Genomic DNA, 18,189 nt, shown 5'->3' with positions numbered 1-18,189 from the left:
ATTTTCAGAGGAAAAAGGACAGGGGAAACCTTTGGTGCATTACTTACACCTACAAATTCGCTGCTGCCTGTGGCTGGGTCATGCAGGTTGCGTGGTGCACCTGGGTTATGAAGTGCTCTCAGAATCCCTGCCCCTACAGAGAATGGTGTACAAATGCTTCTGCCGAGTTTCTGCTGCTTTCCTAGCTTAATTGACTTTATTAATCATCAAGCTCAATGCAAGTCAGACCCAACTGTCAGACCCAACTATCCTTCTTCTGGAGACAGCACAAGTCTAGAAGTCTGCAATATACTGTCTGCCTCTTTTTCTTTCTTTCTAACTCTCTCTCTTTTCCAAAGTGGATCACTGACAACAGATTTTTTGGAGACACTGAGGGTAGTGTCACTAAATTAGTCATCCTCTGGCAAACTCTTTTTCTCTTAGAAATCTGTTCTGACAAGTATTCTAATCTGACAAAAGCTCCCTCATACGTTTGCAATAAAATAAATCATGCACTAATACCAGCGAAATCATTTGCAAGGTCAGGAAGTGACTTTAAAAATAAATGTTCACATGTTGGGAACTTAAACTATTTATTTACTAACAGAGACAGGGGTCTGCATGCTTCTCACTTGAGTTTATCTGTGGTTCTTTACCCCTCTCCTAGCCCTTTGCATTTCTACTATGTTTTAGTTAATAAATGAAACAAGCTGTTTCCTTTTATTCAAGAGTGATGCTATAACTTTACCAGTTCAATTAAAGGTAAAGCTGTGATTGGATTCATATCAGAACTAAGGTAAATTAAGAGTTTAGATTAAAGATATTCAACAACCAAATTAGTCCAAAAAAAGTAACAAAATATCATTGCAGTGGTGGCACTGAGCATTACCTTCTTTGACTTAACCATGGAAAATATGAAGAGGAGCCTCTTTCTGTTCACTCCTGCACTCCAGCTAGAATTTCAGCCCTTCCAATGTATTTGCTCTGCTCCCACAGGATGCTGTCCTGAGAACCTTCATTTTCATCTTGTGCTTTTGCCAGCCTATATTCCCTAAGCAGCTGATAACCTTGACTCATCATAAGGAGGCATTCAAGTGCCTCTTTAACACTTCTTCCTTAAAATCATTGTCAGCTTGCTCTTCTCATTTTCCCCTTTCACAGAACAACTCAAGGATGACAGTGCAGATGTGATGGTCAGATGAAACACTACAGCAGGCTTTGAATAACACCGTCTTTAAGTCTAGAAGTCATGGAATAATTCAGTGGCAGCCTGGTGATTAATTTCAAGAAACTCTTAAAGCTGTAGTTCACCAGCACACACATTCAGCTCTGCATAAATTGATACCCAAAAAAAGAGAGAGAGAGGAGAGAGAGAGAAATGTCAAATAAGAAAGAAATTGAAATTATTGTTTCTGGGCCTCTCAATTTAAGAAAGATGTTGAGTTGCTCAAATGTGTCCAGAGAAAGACAACAAAACTGGGGAGGGGTTTGGAGCACAGCCCCGTGAGGAGAGGCTGAGGGAGCTGGGGTTGTTTAGCCTGGAGAAGAGGAGGCTCAGGGGAGACCTTATTGCTGTCTACAACTACCTGAAGGGAGGTTGTAGCCAGGTGAGGGATTGGTCTCTTCTCCCAGGCAACCAGCACCAGAACAAGAGGACACAGTCTCAAGCTGGATGTGAGGAAGAAATTGTTCCAAGAAAGAGAGACTGGCCACTGGAATGTGCTGCCCAGGGAGGTGGTGGAGTCACCATCACTGGAGGTGTTTGGGAAGAGACTGGATGAGGCACTTGGTGCCATGGTTTAGTTGGTTAGATGGTGTTGGATGATAGGTTGGTCTTGATGATCTCGAAGGTCTTTTCCAACCTGGCTAATTCTGTATTCTGTATACTATCAACAGATTTGAGCTTAATAGTCTAACTTAAGGTGGGTCTTTCTTAGTTGCAAGCAGATCAAGTTGATCTTGGTGAACACAAATCCTTTTCAGTTCTTCACCTGGAAAGCCTGTCCAGAGAAGACACATAACTGTGGTCAGTGCAGCAAGAGAACTGCTTCTCTTTGTTTCATCTCTCTGAAATCCTTTGAATAAGGACGGCTGCCACCTTCTCTGGCTGAGCAACTTCAGGCTGTATTAGATTGAGAAGGTATCTCAGGACTCCAGTGGCTTTGATTGTTATCACAATCCAGCCCCCTCAAAAACATCTTTATATCTTGAAATGGTGCTGGAAATCCCATCACAAATAACACTAGAGTTTTACCAGTTATCCACCCTAATAGAATTGAGATGCTAATTCATAAATCCATAAAGCAAAACAGGTGGAAGGCCTCCATGCCAAGGAATTAATCTCTGTTTTCCAGCTGAGGAAGTAGGTGTAAGTTCCATAAAAAGCCAAAACCACTTACTGTGAAAATGTTTAATGTCTGACATCTCACCATTTTCTTTAGGGATCTTACTTCAATGTTCCAAACATTTTTAGCATTCTGTGGACTTTCTAGCTGGTAGAGAATTGCACAACTTATTTAAACATAATTTTGCCTAATATTTTCCCTTAAATTAAGCTGCATCAACAAAAACTAATCCTATGAGCTAATTCAAATCTGGGACCAAGTTTTGTCATTCTTTCCTAAGAGAAAAATTACCATTCTGTGATGTTCACTTCTGCCCTTCTCATTCCCTGCATTCCATCCCTCAAACCAGAGCCATGGGTGTCTGTTGCCTGAGAGTAAGAGATCACAGAATCGTAGAATCAATAAGGTTGGAAAAGACCTCAAAGATCATCAAGTCCAACCTGTCACCCAACACCTCATGACTACTAAACCATGGCTTCAAGTGCCACGTCCAATCCCCTCTTGAACACCTCCAGGGATGGTGACTCCACCACCTCCCTGGGCAGCACATTCCAATGGCTAACCACTCTCTCTGAGAAGAATTTTCTCCTCACCTCGAGCCTAAACTCCCCCTAGCACAGATGTTTACAATGGTACACCTGAAAGTCACTAAGAGTGAAATCTGGGAAGGAAAACCTCTCAGGAGATGTCAGTAAAGCACCTGACCCAATCTGTAGTGGCAAACAGGTGGTTTAGCAGTGACCTGAAGAGAATACTTCTTCATGCAGGAGGTTAGCATCTTTAAGTTTGTTCTCTCTGGTTTTGTTGCTAGTTATTGAATAGAATAGAATACATAGAATAAACCAGGTTGGAAGAGACCTTCAAGATCATCGCGTCCAACCCATCAACCAATCCAACACCACCTAAAGAACTAACCCACGGCACCAAACAACTAACCCATGGCACCAAAATTGAATTAATGAAGAAAAAAAAAACAACAGAGAAAACAACAAACTGATTTTCCTCCTACTTGAATGTTTTTAAATACACCCTTAAATTAATTCTCTGGTTTTGTTTCCACATGTCTTAACTTTGATCCTGAATTCTTCAGGTGGATGTTTTTCAAGTGGAAGCAGTAGATGTTGGCACTCTGCAAGGGATGGTGGTTGAAAAAGGGAAAGGCTCTGACTGGTTTCTGGAGAAGATTGTTGTGAAGGAGTCAGCAGTTGCCAGGACAGAAACATTGTTTATGGCTCAAACATGGCTAAAAGACAGATGTGATGGCAAAAGATCTGCTTCAATAACTCTGGATGCCACAGGTCAGTGCTATCTCCAAACTGTCATTTGCTAAGAAATTCGTTCCAAACTGCAGAATGCAGCTCTGGCACTTCCTCCTCTAAGCAAGTTATGGTTTAGTATATTCTAGTGGGACATTGTCATTACGTAGGGAATTGGTGTGTCTGAACACTGTTGGGTTTTAGTACCATTTAATAACCACTGTTTGCCAGAGGATAATTTCTGCTTTGTTACTCCAGATTTACAGTGGCATAAATAGCAACCAATTTGGCCTCTTCTCTTGACAAATTGCTGCTTCCCCAAGTCTTGCTTCTATATTGTCACTGGCAAACCATTTTTTGGAGCTTTGAATACCTGTTCCAGCTACTTGCTAGGCATAGTGAAGATGAGGTGAATAGTGGGGCAAGCTGTCTTTAATCAGTGGTCAAAATGCCTGCATTATGTTCAAGAAGATAATTTTATGCCACACCATTTGGCTTCTACCAGAAACTGGACATACTTTTGACACAACACCACGTGGGCAGTCAGTATTTCTTATGCTCTAACTCCTACTAGTAGTAAATAGTGTAGGTGAGTCCTTAGGATACAGAAAATACTCTAGCTCTTTTTCTCCTCATTCCCAGGGCATCTCTGCTCACCATAGTGGCACTGGCATGGTGATGCTTGTCTAGCAGTAGTCTATTGAGGCTCAGCAGCATTCCCATGCCATCAAAGCCCTCTGCCGTATCATCTCTAACTTCTGATCATTTGGAACCCGGAAAGAAAAGGAGGCAGCAAAGCAAATAATTTCAACTTCATTTTAGACTGTGTGTTGGGACTTTTCTGGATGAAATGTTGGAATATTTAGTGTAGCTAAGGTTATATAACATGGGTTTAGTCAAATTTATTGAAAATAAATTGATTTGGTGGAAGGAGAAATTGTTCCTGTGAGGGTTTTTATACAATTATTGAGAAACCCAAACTTGGTTGTGGTCTCAAAAGAAGGTTTTCTACCTTTGATTAAAGTCTCTATCTAATGTTTTCAAGCAGCTTTGGTCTATACCGAATCCCCTTGAAATCAATGCAAGCTGGTACCAGTGAGAAGAACATTAGCCCACAAAATGGGCATTAAAAACACCAAATTAGTTCTAATTCATGCAGAGTGTAAATTGTATAAATAAGAGAGAAATGCTTCAAAATTAAAAATACTTCAATCTTCATGTTACAGCCACTTCAGAGTAAAGTGCTAGCTCTAGAATCAGTTCATTAAATAGGATGATATACAGGAGATGATGTTTAAGGATGAAATGATGTTGTATATTTCCCAGTTAAATCTTTAATCTAAATGATCTGATAGTCAGTAGCCTCACTAAGGATGAATAGAGGCATTTATTATCATTTAGACATTGTTCTACAAAAACACTAATTTGGTCTATTTCAATCTATTTTTAATCAGACATTCAGGAGAGGAGAAGCACTTCTGCCTGGCCTTTAGGAGAGGAGCAAATGAATTCAGGTACAGTCTCTGCCATTACAGTGGCTGTTTGATTCATCAGTTCTGAAATAAAAGTGGGAGAATATTTTCATCACAATGCACCAGTACACTTACTAGGACTGACAATATTTTCCCCTTTCTAATAGTAAGAAATGGCAATATACTTAAAGAGCTGATCAGCACCCAGATGAAGTGCTTATACATTAATCCTTCCCATGCAGACTAAGGCACATGGTAGGAATTTTATCACAGAATTGTTTTGGTTGGAAGAGACCTTTAAGATCACTGATTTCAACCGTCAGCTCAGCACTGCCAAGCCTACCTATAAACCACATCCCTCGGTACCACATCTAAGCATCTTTTAAATCCCTCCAGGGATGGGGACTCTACCACCTCCCTGAGCAGTCTGTTTCAGGGCTTTACAAACCTTTCAGTGAAGAAATGTTTCCTAATATCCAGCCACCCCCTGTGCAACTCGAGGCCATTTCCTCTTGTCCTATCACTTGTTACTTGGGATCCCAGGTGCCTTGGTTGACACGTGAAAACAGGAACATCTTTCATCTTTCTTTTTCTTTTTTTTCCTTTTCTTTTCTTTGTTGTACTTGTTCAGGAGGCAGATGGAGGATTTATTTCACAAAACATCAAGAAGAAACAAAACCAGACTTTGAAGAGTTGTCAGAAAATGTATCCAAGTTGGTTATGGTTTTTTATGGAAGCAACGGCAAGTCAAATCCGGTTTCCATGGAAAACAAAGTGGAACATCAGGCTAAGAACCAAATAACATGTGATGTAAAATAATATACAGATTTGTCTGTATTTAACTTCTCTTTGAGTTGCCTTTCCAAGGGAAATAACCACCTAGTGCTGTAAATATTGCAGATATTGTCATAGAATCAATAAGGTTGGAAAAGACCTCAGAGATCATCAAGTCCAACCTGTCACCCAACACCTCATGACTACCTAAACCGTGGCTTCAAGTGCCACATCCAATCCTTTTTTGAACACCTCCAGGGACAGTGACTCCACCTCATCCCTGGGCAGCATATTCCACTGGTCAATTACTCTTTCTGTAAAGAACTTTCTCCTCACCTCGAGTCTAAACTTCCCCTGGTGCAGCTTGAGACTGTGTCCTCTTGTTCTGGTGCTGGTTGCCTGGGAGAAGAGACCAACCCCCACAGAAGAAAGCAGAAGAGAAATTTTCAGTTGCACACCAGATTTCCTTTTTAATTTTTTGGCTCTCTCAAGTTCATGATGATTAAGCATTTTCTTTTTGTTGTTCTCTGTCAACAAGTAGTCAAAGTTAATAATGCATATCCATTTAAATGGCATTAATATTAAGTGTTTGCATTTAGAAATCAGTGCAGTATGTAATTTGATTTTGATAGATTAATTACAATGAATGCCCTTAGAGTATAAATCTAATATTTCTGTAAGTGCTCACTGCCAACCTGCCTCTGCTGCCTTTGAACTCAGTGGGGCTTCTAGCACCAAGACTGATGCAAATGGTGCTGACCCCTTTATAGAATACTTCTCTTCCTGTGTGCTGTGCATGTATCTCTGTCTCTGTTTGGATGCTAACTCATTGTTTTGTTCCTTCCTAGATACATTTACCATCTGATCTGGGAATGCTTTATAAAGTGAGGCTTGGTCTCCAGAGTTTGGAAAACAGCATATCCCAGTTGTCTCTTTGTCACTTGAAAATGCAGAACACATCTACTCTGGATACCTTTAGTCTCACCATAAATAAAACTCTTCCTCTTTCTCTTAATGGAGACAGATGGGTTGAATTCCCTGTTGAGTGGCCATTAAAAGAAGCACTTTCTGGTAGGTATAAATCTACTTTAAAGCAGTAGAGTGGTCTAGGAGGTTAACAGGTCCTAATATTACAATAGAAACCTTTACCAAACCAGAAAATTTTATTGTCTTTACTTAATGATTCATAAAATCTAGATAAAACTTTAAAAGGTATGAAGGAAAATACTCTCCCCCTAGCTTAATTCCTGTACCATAAAGTGGGGAAACGCAATATTCATTTGATTGCACAGAACGATTATTATGGGCTGCAAAGAACAGTTTGTAAGAAATATCCCTTTCTTGCAACATTGTAATATTTCTACCTTCCTCATCTGCTCATATTACTGACATTAACAACATGATTTTTTTACAGCTCCCTTACTATTGAGCTATTTTGTTGTTGTTTGCACATTCCAAAGGTTGTCAGTAAGTAACAGCTCAACGCTGCTTACAGGCATCAGCTTTATTACCTTTAGACATCCCAAATATTTATGCCTGTTAAAATTAGCTCAGCAATTCCCTTACATGTGTCACCTGTGTTAAGCAAAAGGAAAGACATCCTTTCACCTAAAATGCACCACATCTTCCCTATCCTTATCATGTGGTGCTTACTGAATGCCACCGTGTGAGAGAGCAATTCTCAATGTATTGAACAGACCCAGCTCATGACACTTCATGTTCAAATCATTTGTGCCTGGGTTTTATGCAGAAAACAGAAGAGTTAGCTGGGTGAAAGTAAGTCAGTTCACCCAAAGTGAGCTGAAGTAGGTGTGGATTTGAATTTATGCCCCAGTTCCTCTGAGGTGTTTGCATTTGGGGCTGTTCAGCTTGGAGAAGAGGTGGTGTCAGGGAGACCTAACTGCAGTCTTCCGGTACTTAAAGGAGCCTCTAAGAAAGATGGGGACAGACTTTTTAGCAGGGCCTGTTGTGACAGGACAATGAATGATGTTTTTAAACTAAAAGAAGGTGATTCAGACTCAATAAAAAGAAGAATTTTTACCATAAATGTGAGACACTGGCCCAGGTTGCCCAGAGAAGTGGTAAATGCCCCATCCCTGGAACCATTTCAGGTCAGACTGTCTGGGGCTCTGAGCGATGTACTTGAAGCTGACCTTCCTCACTGCAGGGGTTTTGTGCTAGATGACCTTTAAAGGTCACTTCCAACCCAACCCATTCCATGGTTCACACGTTTAAAAGTAAGCATGCAAGTGATCCTAGTGGAATTAACAGGGATGAAGGCTGGGCTTGCTGATTGTGGCTGCAACTGAAAAATTGTATTTTATACCTATGCTTTAGAATTGATATTGCTTAGAGCTGTTATTTTCACTTGAAAACTTGCACAGTATAGGTCCAGAGCAGGCTTTAATGGCTTTCATCTCCTGTACACAGGATTTAAACAAAGAGGAGCTTCAGATTAACACAAAGCACATCAGTGTGCCCTTGCAAAGGGCTGATTGCAGTCACATGCAGAAGAATTTAGGGCCTGTGCACAAGCACAGAGAAATTCCATGAAATGGTGAGAGGAAGATGCAGTGTGAGTGATAAATAGGCAGTGAGACTGGAACCCCCTTGACCATGGTTCTGACTCTGGCTCTGTCACTGACCTCTTAGGTAATATTTTCCTTCATTGTAAAATGCTTTGAGATTAAAACAAACAAACAAAAACCAAACAGAAAAGGAATAGGTATTCTATTACCTATGTGTTGAGCTAAAAGAACAAACAAACAAAATAGCTCATCTCTGCTGCATTTATTTCTTTGCACACATGCTTCAGAAGTCTTCATGGAAGGATTTGTAACCACAGTGAAGGAAAAAAACCCAACAACAAAACTAGGACAGTGAAAAAAAAATATTCCCCCAAATCTTTGCCACTTTATATCCAAAAGAACTTTAAGGAGCTCCACAGCAGGTGGCACATATGAAGTTCAAAGTGATCCTTTACAAACAAACTTACTCACAATTTATTGTGCAAAACAGAGCAACTTTTCTGTCAGCTTTCTAAATCTAATTTATTTTCTGCTTGGTTTTCTTTTTCTCAGCTAAAAGCAAAACCAGGATTGTGTTAATTGGAATGGAAAGCAGCTGCCTACAATCACCTTAACCAGAAGCTGTGTGCTGCTACATTTCAGTTCATAGAGTCCCTCAGTATTTCATCTCTTAGTTCTCTTTTCCTGGTTTGTTCTTTGGATTGTGATGAAGCATATGCTAATGGCTAATTGAAACCAGCAAACCCCAGATGATAAAATACAGTGCAGACCCTTGAGATCTGGCTGTGCACACATGTGCCTTTGGGTGCATTAACAGGGAGAAGCCTCCAGCTGAGTAGATACATAAATAGTTTCTTTCCACCGCAGCATCCTCTGAGATGCTTACATCTCAGGCATCCCCAGGGACGGAATGGTTCTTGCTCTCTCTCACACATACAGGGCTGTACAGAAGGTGAATTTGGCACTGCTGTGGTTTTTAAGACAAAACCTTGGGCATGCTTTCCTCTATTGTAACGTGAAGTTGTCAGCATCACCAGTGTTTAGAGCTGCAGGAGAATATCAAGAAAAATAATGAACAAACCCCCCTGTCATTTACAAGTGTCTGAATTCTTAATTTCACCTGATTGCATGTTGCTGTGTTTTGTCAATCTGCTGTGCAAGGTCTTAACCAGATCTCTCTCTCTGCTTGCTGTTGCAGTGGTTACATATCACCTAACAGTGTTTTCTAGAAATATTTTGAGTGAGAGAAATTTAGTGCACATGACTGCGTGTATCTACGGTGCTCATGGTGACACAGGGGACAGAGCCCTTCTCTGGTCCTTGCAGAATGTCCAGCAGGGAGAGGACAATGAGGTACTCTATCTTGAAGTGCTTTAAATTTTCTCCATTTATCCTTCTAATCCATTTTTCCTATGTATTATTGTCATATCTTCCTATCCACTTCAGTTATATAGTTTGTAACCCTGAATAATTCCATTTCAGTCGTTTCTGGTTGTGGTGGAAGCTGTTGAATTGGGAGAACTGGACAAAGTTGTTCTTCTGATCAGCAGTAAAACAGGTAAAGTACTTTTGCTGCTCTCTAAAGTCAGTGATGTGAATCACACAGGTAGCCTCCTGTTAAAGGCAATGAAATCACTGCCAGAGTTAAATCCTGATCAGCTTCCTTTGGATATTTTTTCGCTAAAAGATTATATTTTTATAAAGCAAAATCCAGACACATTGAAATCCTTCATTCCAAAGGCTGTATCATTATTGCTTCAGAAAGTAAATGATTCCTTTCCATACAGGAAAGAAAATTAAGATGAATGATTATGTTCTGTGATTAATGCATGATCTGTTAATAGGGGATCTAGGAGAATCAATCACACAAACTGGTATTGTTTCTTTTTCCTTCTGTGCTTCTGTTATTCTTGCCCTTTTCCCCACCTGTTTCCATTTTGTGCTGCGTGAGAATGGAGCTCCTACCCCCTTGCCAACCAGTCCCTGAGGAGGAAGCACCACATAAGTATTTCTGTTCTTCCTCCTCAATTGTGCTTGCCTGAGTAACGCCGATTCCTTTCTGCAAGCCTGTCAAAGGACAGAGGACAACATTCCTTTGCTTCACTAAGACAAACGACATCCTGGCATGCATCAAGAATGGTGTGGCCAGCAGGAGCAGGGAAGTCATTGTCCCCTGTACTCAACACTGGTTAGGCCACACCTTGAGTACTGTGCGCAGTTCTGGCCCCTCAGTTTAAGAAGGACATTGAGACACTTAACGTGTCCAGAGAAGGGCAACAAGGCTATGGAGAGGCCTCGAGCACAAGCCCTACAAGGAGAGGCTGAGGGAGCTGGGGTTGCTTAGCCTGGGGAAGAGGAGGCTCAGGGGAGACCTTAATGCTGTCTACAACTACCTGATGGGAGGTTGTAGCCAGGACGGGGTTGGTCTCTTCTCCCAGGCAACCAGCACCAGCACAAGAGGACACAGTCTCAAACTGCACCAGGGGAAGTTTAGGCTCAAGGTGAGAAGAAAGTTCTTCACAGAGAGAGTCATTAGCCATTGGAATGTGCTCTTCCAGCCTTGGTGATTCTGTGATTCTGTGAAAGGAGATGCTCATTCATAAATTTCTGAGTTGAGGTTTCCAACAGAAGCACAATAAGGAATCTTATGGTGACCCCAAGATTTTTGAGTCAGTTGGTGGCATTCATAAATGAATTACTAATATTTGGATACAGAAGAAATTACACCATTATATCTGCAACATTCTCTACCTAACACCTTGCTGTGTAGTACAAAGTTTTTCACTGTGCTTCATTTCCTTCTTTGTAGACTGCAAGCTGGACATTAAAAAACTGCATTTGAAAGAAGCTGTGAAGGAACACCCTATCTATGTATTTGAAGTGAATGAGTAAGTAAATTATGTAAAAGTAGTAATCTTTTAGTTATAGCACAACAGTTGAAAACACTGAGTGGGCACTAAATTCAAATGACTGTCACACAGTAGTTCGGTCAATGGATGTTGTAAAAATAAGTCCCTCTTTAGCTGTCCCACATAAATTCATAGGTTTGTTTTTATTCACTACGATTGGCTCACCACAAAAAAAAAAACATATGTGGTTTTGTTTTTCAGAGCATTTTCTGTGGAGGCAAATAAGCCAGAAATACAGAAAGAAATCCCACTATCTTTTGTTATTAGAGGAGACAAAGAAACGAATGATCTAGACAACAGCTTACGTAGGGAAGGAGGCCAAGCAGGAAATCTGACAGAGTATACGATTAAAGTATACACAGGTGACAAAAGGGGAGCAGGGACTGATGCCAATGTGCATATTGTTTTGTTTGGGAAAGAGGACAAATCGGAGGTGTTTCAGCTCTCTCAGTCGCTGGAGCATCAAGACCCCTTTGAAAGAGGAAAGGTGAGTACACAGATTCTAGAGGATGTGTCCATTTCTGGCCTGGGAAAGCAAACTTTAAATTTATGCCAGACCTTTATGGAAGTCAAGGCATTTGTCCTGTTTTTTTCCCATCACTGGATAAGATATGGTCTCAGAAGAAGAGGAGACTGAGGGGTGACCTTATTACTCTCTACAACTACCTGAAGGGAGATTGTAGACAGACGGATGTTGGTCTCTTCTCCCAGGCGGCCAGTACCAGAACAAGAGGACACAGTCTCAGGCTGCGCCAGGGGAGGTTCAGGCTAGATGTTAGGAAAAAGTTCTATACAGAAAGAGTGATTGCCCATTGGAATGGGCTGCCTGGGGAGGTGGTGGAGTCGCCATCACTGGAGGTTTTCAGGAGAAGAGTTGATGGAGTGCTTGGTGCCATGGGTTAGTTGTTTGGGTGGTGTTGGATTGGTTGATGGGTTGGAAGTGATGATCTTGAAGGTCTCTTCCAACCTGGTTTATTCTATGTATTCTATCTCTGTGTTTTCACCTATTCACCAGAGTAACCAAGGGACATTTTGCTTCTGGTGAAGCTCTTCTAGCTCTTGGTCTCAAACACATCTACACATTGCATCCCCTCACCACATTTCCTTGCTCTGAAACACACAGCCTGCATTGCCTGTGCATGTGCATACACCTGTGAGAACCCTTGCTGTAGCACAGACTTGGAGTGCTTGAGAATACATCAGGCTCTTACAGTCCATCATTTTACTTTGCTGTGAGCCTCACTGGATGTATGAGCCTATAACCAGATAAAATGGAACCGCTCACATCAACCTGATCACGCTTTAGGCTATTCAGAGACCCCTAGTTGAGAGACAGGGTATTTGCATCAGAATGCTCAGTCTCTGCATGATGTCCTCATACCTGAACAGAAACTTCTGCTATTTTAATAAACATATTACTCTGGCAAAGGAACTGCTCCATTTGCTCACCACCTGTGCACTGGTGTATGATGACAGTTACCCTTATGTAGCAAGAAACAAATATATTTTCCATATCTTTCTCCTGTGGATTTCTTTTGTGGAAAGGTAATGACTGAATAATTAAAACTCCAGTCAAAGTATCTTCCTTCTGAGATCTACTTCATTATCTTCAGCAGTAGTAAACATCTTTTTCCTTGCAGTTGGCCCAAGTTTCTTCAGCCACAGTGAATATCCTCTCAAATATCTTTGCCTTTGTATTGTCTTCCACATTGAGGAGGTTAATAAATTTGTGGGCATAAGAAGCAAGTAAAAGAGTGTCTTGGGCAGGGCTTCTCTTTGCCTGGTACTGCGCAGGAGGGTCTCATTGCTATTTAAAAAATAAAAAGAGTAGGTGCATAGAAATCCTGTTAGCTGTCCAGCTAAGCCATGGAGTAGACAAAGATGCCAAACATATGATGGGAAAGGGATGCAATAAAACATACATCTGTAAATGAAACAGAATAATATTCTCTATCAAAATATATAATAGAGAATGGTACATGTGCTTAAAGCCTTTATCCTTTTATGTTCTTGAATGTGTTACACACACACTGAAAACATTTTAGGAGTCTCTATCAGCTGAGAATTCATAAGGTAGTTGAAAGTCAAGAAAGAAGTAGGGATTATCCTACCAGAGAATGAGAAGCAAGTCTTTGGTATCTAATCTGTGACCTTACACCACACATCTTCAATAAAGAACAGAAATGACATCAGGAGCCAGCCATCTATTTTGAATTAGTATTACTATATTTTAATTAGTCTCAGAATTGACCTAAAGAAATCTGTGAGTTTCCAGGCAGCAATGTATTATTTTTAATACTTGTCTTTTAATATTAAAGGTTGATACATTCAAGGTTAAGACAAAGAAATTAGGCAGCCTGCGTTCAATTGAAATTGGTCACGATGGGAGAGGATTTGGTGAGTATGCTGCATGCATTCCATAGCCTTGCAAAAATCTTCTGCTTAAGGATCTGCCTGACATTTGGAAAGGTTTCTGAAGTCATGCTACTGCTACAGCTTGCTAATACAAATGTGTATACAAATGAGGTCAGCTTGACTGCTCTTGCTCACACCCCTTCTGCCTCTATCACATTTCCCTTGACTTTCCCTTGATTTTCTTAGTTTCTAATAGAGATCTACTTGGTGTAAACCTCAGAGACTTTTATCCTTCAAACACTGCTCACCCCAAGCTTCTATTAGATGCCTTAAATAACACAGGATTGAGTTTTCAAACTGCAGGCTAAACTTTCTGTGATTTGAGCCCTATCTAAGAAATAGGGCAGGTTTAGGACTCTGGTCGAAGCACACTAACTCCCTCTGACACGTATATGGATTTTATTCTTCTGGAAGTTAAACTATGAGGAGAACATTAGTGTGCACCAGGTCTTGATGTTAGGTTAGGACATGGCTACAGGTCCTATTCACCTATTCAAGGTGAAGCTCAACTGGGCTCTGAGCAACCTGATCTAGTTGAGGATGCCCCTGCTTACTGCAGAGGAGGTTGGACTGGATGACCTTTGCAGGTCCTTTCCAACCCAGACCATTCTATGATGGTATGATTCTACAGTCAATACTCACACATAATGATGGAAACTGTTTCTGTGTACAGTGTATTACATCTAAGCTTTAAAACCTGAATTTTGCAACAAAAAAATAAGTTGAGAGATTAGGGCATATAATATTCTGAGCTTACATTTAGTGGTGCTAAACCCCCCTAGAGACACACAAATCTGTAAAGGGCTTTTGCAAATCTGTAAAGGGCTTTTGCGATGTAGAACTCGAGTCAAAAAGGTTTGAGTGCATTGAGATATTCCAGTCAGGTGAATTTTACTTAATCTATCTGAAACAAATAGGTTTGGGTTTACTAAAACCTGATTTATCTAAGTGCATGAACCACTGTAAGGTAGCAAAGGTTTGTCATATCCAGAATAAACCAGGCAAAAGCCTGCAAATAGCAGAAGGTTTTTGACTCACTGTCCAGTCATGTTGTAGATGTTATGCTGTGGAAAACTAGAAAAGAAAAACCATCAAACCTCTTGAAATACCTCTGATAAGTAAATTCCTCCTGCTGACTTCCATCTTCTTCGTGTCTGCTGCTGTACAGGCACACAATTCAACACGGAACTGATGTGGGAAGGGAACTCAGTGCTGGCAGACTTTTAACACTCAGAGAATTGCACAGAATTCTGCAGGGGAAATATAGGCTGAACTTCTATTTCCTGAGTCCCAAACTATCAACAACATGATTATCTTTCCTGTCTGTGTCCTGATCAACATCACATAGCTGCTAATATGGTCTTCCTAGCACAGCTGGTGTGTGTTGATTCATCTTACATCCAAGGCTGCCTTCCTCTACATTTCACTCTGAAATTATCTCCAAGTGTCTTTTGTCACCTTAGCTGTAATCCTCACAAGCATCCTCAAACATAACACCTCTTTGAAATGTTTCATCTGTTTGTTAATCTTTCCTAGCTGTGTCCAGATTTCTCCATACCTGGAGACCTCTGTTGGGTCTGGTGGAGTTTTGTTAATAAAGGATAAAGCCTTAGCTTTTCAACATTTCAAAAGAGAGCAAACATGCCTCTGTGTTCCTTTGGAAAGTGCCATGTAAATTTGAGAGACTCTACATTTTTATTGCTGATAATCTTGGCTCTGAATGACAGAGATCTCATGAAAGGTTGTACATTCCAAGTAGAGTCTGTGATGTATTAAAGCTTTCACAAGATTTCATTAAAGATGTTCCAAAAGTACTTTACAATATCAACAAATAACTCTTGTGAATTGAGGATGAAAGAGGAAGACACTTTTATGGCCTAGTAATCCTAGCTAATTGTTTGAAAATAGCCAGGAAAAGTGAGAAACACTTTAGGCTTTATCTTTATCCCCTTGCCCTATTGCTAGACACCCTAATGAAAAGTCCCTCTCCAGCCTTTCTGTAGGCTCTCTTCAGGTATTGGAAGGCAGCAATAAGGTTCCCCTGGAGTCTTCTCCAGGCTGAACAGCCCCAGCTCCCTCAGCCTATCCTCAGAGGTATTCCAGCCCTTTGATCATCTTTGTATGGGGCTCTAAGCAACCAGACCTAATTGCAGATGTCCCTGCTTATTGCAGGGGCTCGGACTAGATGACCTTTAAAGGTTCCTTCCAACCCAAACCTTAATGCTTAAATTGGTCCAATTTGCAAGTATTTTTGCACAACATTTTTAGCCTATTTACAAATAAAAATATTTTTAATGGGTTTTAACCTAATTAATACTTTGTCCAAATATTTGAAAGCCAAAGGAATTTGTTATAGTATTTTGTCCCTAGGACGTGCAAAGAATACCAAAAGATTTTCAGCTCCTAGCAGTGTGACTCTAATTAGCATTCAAATGTTTTCATTAAGTATTAGCATGAGCAAACCCCACCAAAGATGTCAGCACAGACAATGTATAGCTGGAATAAAATTTCCTTCTTAAAACCTTCACATTCTAATAGTCTGTGAAACAAAATTTTGTAGTGCAGGAAGGTATTTTTCACACAGGAGATTTATAGCAGAATATTAAATACATCCTTAAAGCTAAAGCAGCTATGAGTGTTGACCTAAATGGAGATGCTCTTCTGACTCACAACTGGTGGAGAAAAATTAATAGGGGAAGCATTCAGAGTCAGCACTTGGTTTATATAATATAAATACATTAATCAGGAGTAGCAGAGTTTCTGCTGTTTAAGGGCTTGGGTTGTTACTAAAGAAATTGCATCTCCTGATAGAGTCCATCTGGTTTCATGGGTTTGGTGGGCACCGAAGACCAAAGCCCACCAGGGGTGTACTCTGTGGGTATTTCAGAGCACTGAAAAGGGTAAAATGGCCTTTCAAGCATGCATTTGGTATTATTGTGCTCCCTGTTTCATTTGTCTTGCTGCCTGCTCTGTTCTAGATGGAGAAATTAGTTAAATTGTAATAAAAATCTTCCTTTATATTTCCTGCCAAAAAACATCAAAGACCTTCTTCTGTTAGATTGAGAGAAGTTGGTAGTAAGACAAATCATCCACACTTCAGTTTTATTATTGATACCGAATATATTTGGAGGTCCTGAATCACACAGGGTTTGGAAATGAAACCAGAAACCTTTCTCGTGCCTTATTTGTGTTTTGGTTATATTCAGTTTGCTCTTGTCTCTTCTTCTTTTGCTTCTACAGCAAGTGGCTGGTTTCTGGAGAAAGTAGAAATCACAGATGCATCTAGGCATTCACAGTATTGCTTCAGCTGTAACAGGTTGGTACCTCAGTTCATCATCACTCTGTAGGTGCTGTTTTCATTCCAACAAGAACTAGTAATAGCCTTTTTAGTCTCAGTTAGTAGGGAGTCTTCTTAGTCTCCCTTGTTTCTCTTCTGGTTTCCTCAAACACTAAGACGACCTTTGGAGGTCCCTTTCCAACACAAACCATTCTATGATTCTATGAATCTACTTCTTACCCATACAAACAACAAGTAAAATGAATGTGTATTTCATAAATGTATTTCATAAATCTATTTACAAAGCTAATTACACTTTTACATTACACATCTATGGACACTAAATATATACATATGTGTGTATGTGTTTGTATATATATATATATATATATATATATATATGTATACACACACATCACTATATTCTTCAGGTTGTTTACTGCTTCTGTATAAACCAACATAAAAACTCTCCTAGAAATCCAAAGGTGCAGAAGCAGGCTCTCATCATTTGTCTAAGTGCTGTATCTCTGACAGGTTTTGTGTTCTTCCTTTAAGGTGGCTTGCTGAGGATGAAAGCGATGGTCGCACCGTAGTGCAGCTCTACCCACAGCTGCCTGATTTCTGATTCTTTCTGAGTGTTTCACTCCTCCAAACTGATGCAGATTTGATTTACTTGTAGTTTATAATTCTGGAGGTATTGTAATTACCGTGAAGGGATGTCAAAACAATGCATTAAAAGCATCACAGTAAATTAAACATGTCTAACGTGAGCGCCGCGTTCCAGTCCTAGCAGAGATGCTCAAGAACTTTGCATGACTGAAATGTAGAGAGCAGACATTTCAGCCTGCAGTGTGGCTCTGTGGGCTTGATCTGAGCATTCACAATGGCAGGCCTCTGTAGCAACATAAACGGGTTTGTTTCGGGAATAATTTGTGGGCAAGCTAAATTTAGCTCTCTGATCAAATCTGTCGATATTTATTAATTTGATGAATCTGTTTCAGTTTCAACATTTAGGCAAATTTAGATTCTTCTCAAAGTAATTTTCCAAGCATCCTGCACGACTCTGCAGCTTTACCCCTTTATTGCTTCCTTTTTCTATAAGGCCATAACAGAGAGTAATAAAGAATTTGTTATTCAGGAGTTCACCTTGTGTCAGCAAGCCTCCCACTGTCATTTGATTGTAAAATCTTGTTGCTGAGCCAGAACTTCAACTGAGAACCTTTAGATTCAAAGG

General features: G+C 40.3%; 1 protein-coding gene across 1 annotated transcript in view; it reads left to right on the top strand.

Moving 5' to 3' along the window:
• Positions 1 to 17,852, top strand: part of LOC104303523 (lipoxygenase homology domain-containing protein 1) — a 125,804-nt gene extending 107,952 nt beyond the window's left edge. Inside the window, exons 34-44 of the mRNA XM_054179471.1 lie at positions 3,415 to 3,622; positions 5,035 to 5,094; positions 5,684 to 5,862; positions 6,675 to 6,897; positions 9,553 to 9,707; positions 9,837 to 9,912; positions 11,164 to 11,242; positions 11,465 to 11,750; positions 13,582 to 13,660; positions 16,919 to 16,994; positions 17,511 to 17,852. Of these exons, the coding sequence (XP_054035446.1) occupies positions 3,415 to 3,622; positions 5,035 to 5,094; positions 5,684 to 5,862; positions 6,675 to 6,897; positions 9,553 to 9,707; positions 9,837 to 9,912; positions 11,164 to 11,242; positions 11,465 to 11,750; positions 13,582 to 13,660; positions 16,919 to 16,994; positions 17,511 to 17,580 (1,491 nt within the window). The 3' untranslated portion in view covers positions 17,581 to 17,852. The remainder of the gene's footprint in view (positions 1 to 3,414; positions 3,623 to 5,034; positions 5,095 to 5,683; positions 5,863 to 6,674; positions 6,898 to 9,552; positions 9,708 to 9,836; positions 9,913 to 11,163; positions 11,243 to 11,464; positions 11,751 to 13,581; positions 13,661 to 16,918; positions 16,995 to 17,510) is intronic.
• Positions 17,853 to 18,189: the final 337 nt, after the last annotated feature.

This window comes from Dryobates pubescens, chromosome 3 (assembly GCF_014839835.1).
Source record: "Dryobates pubescens isolate bDryPub1 chromosome 3, bDryPub1.pri, whole genome shotgun sequence".
Lineage (NCBI taxonomy): Eukaryota > Metazoa > Chordata > Aves > Piciformes > Picidae > Dryobates > Dryobates pubescens.
The sequence above is the reverse complement of the archived record's forward strand: the minus strand, read 5'-3'. Positions and strand labels throughout refer to the sequence as shown.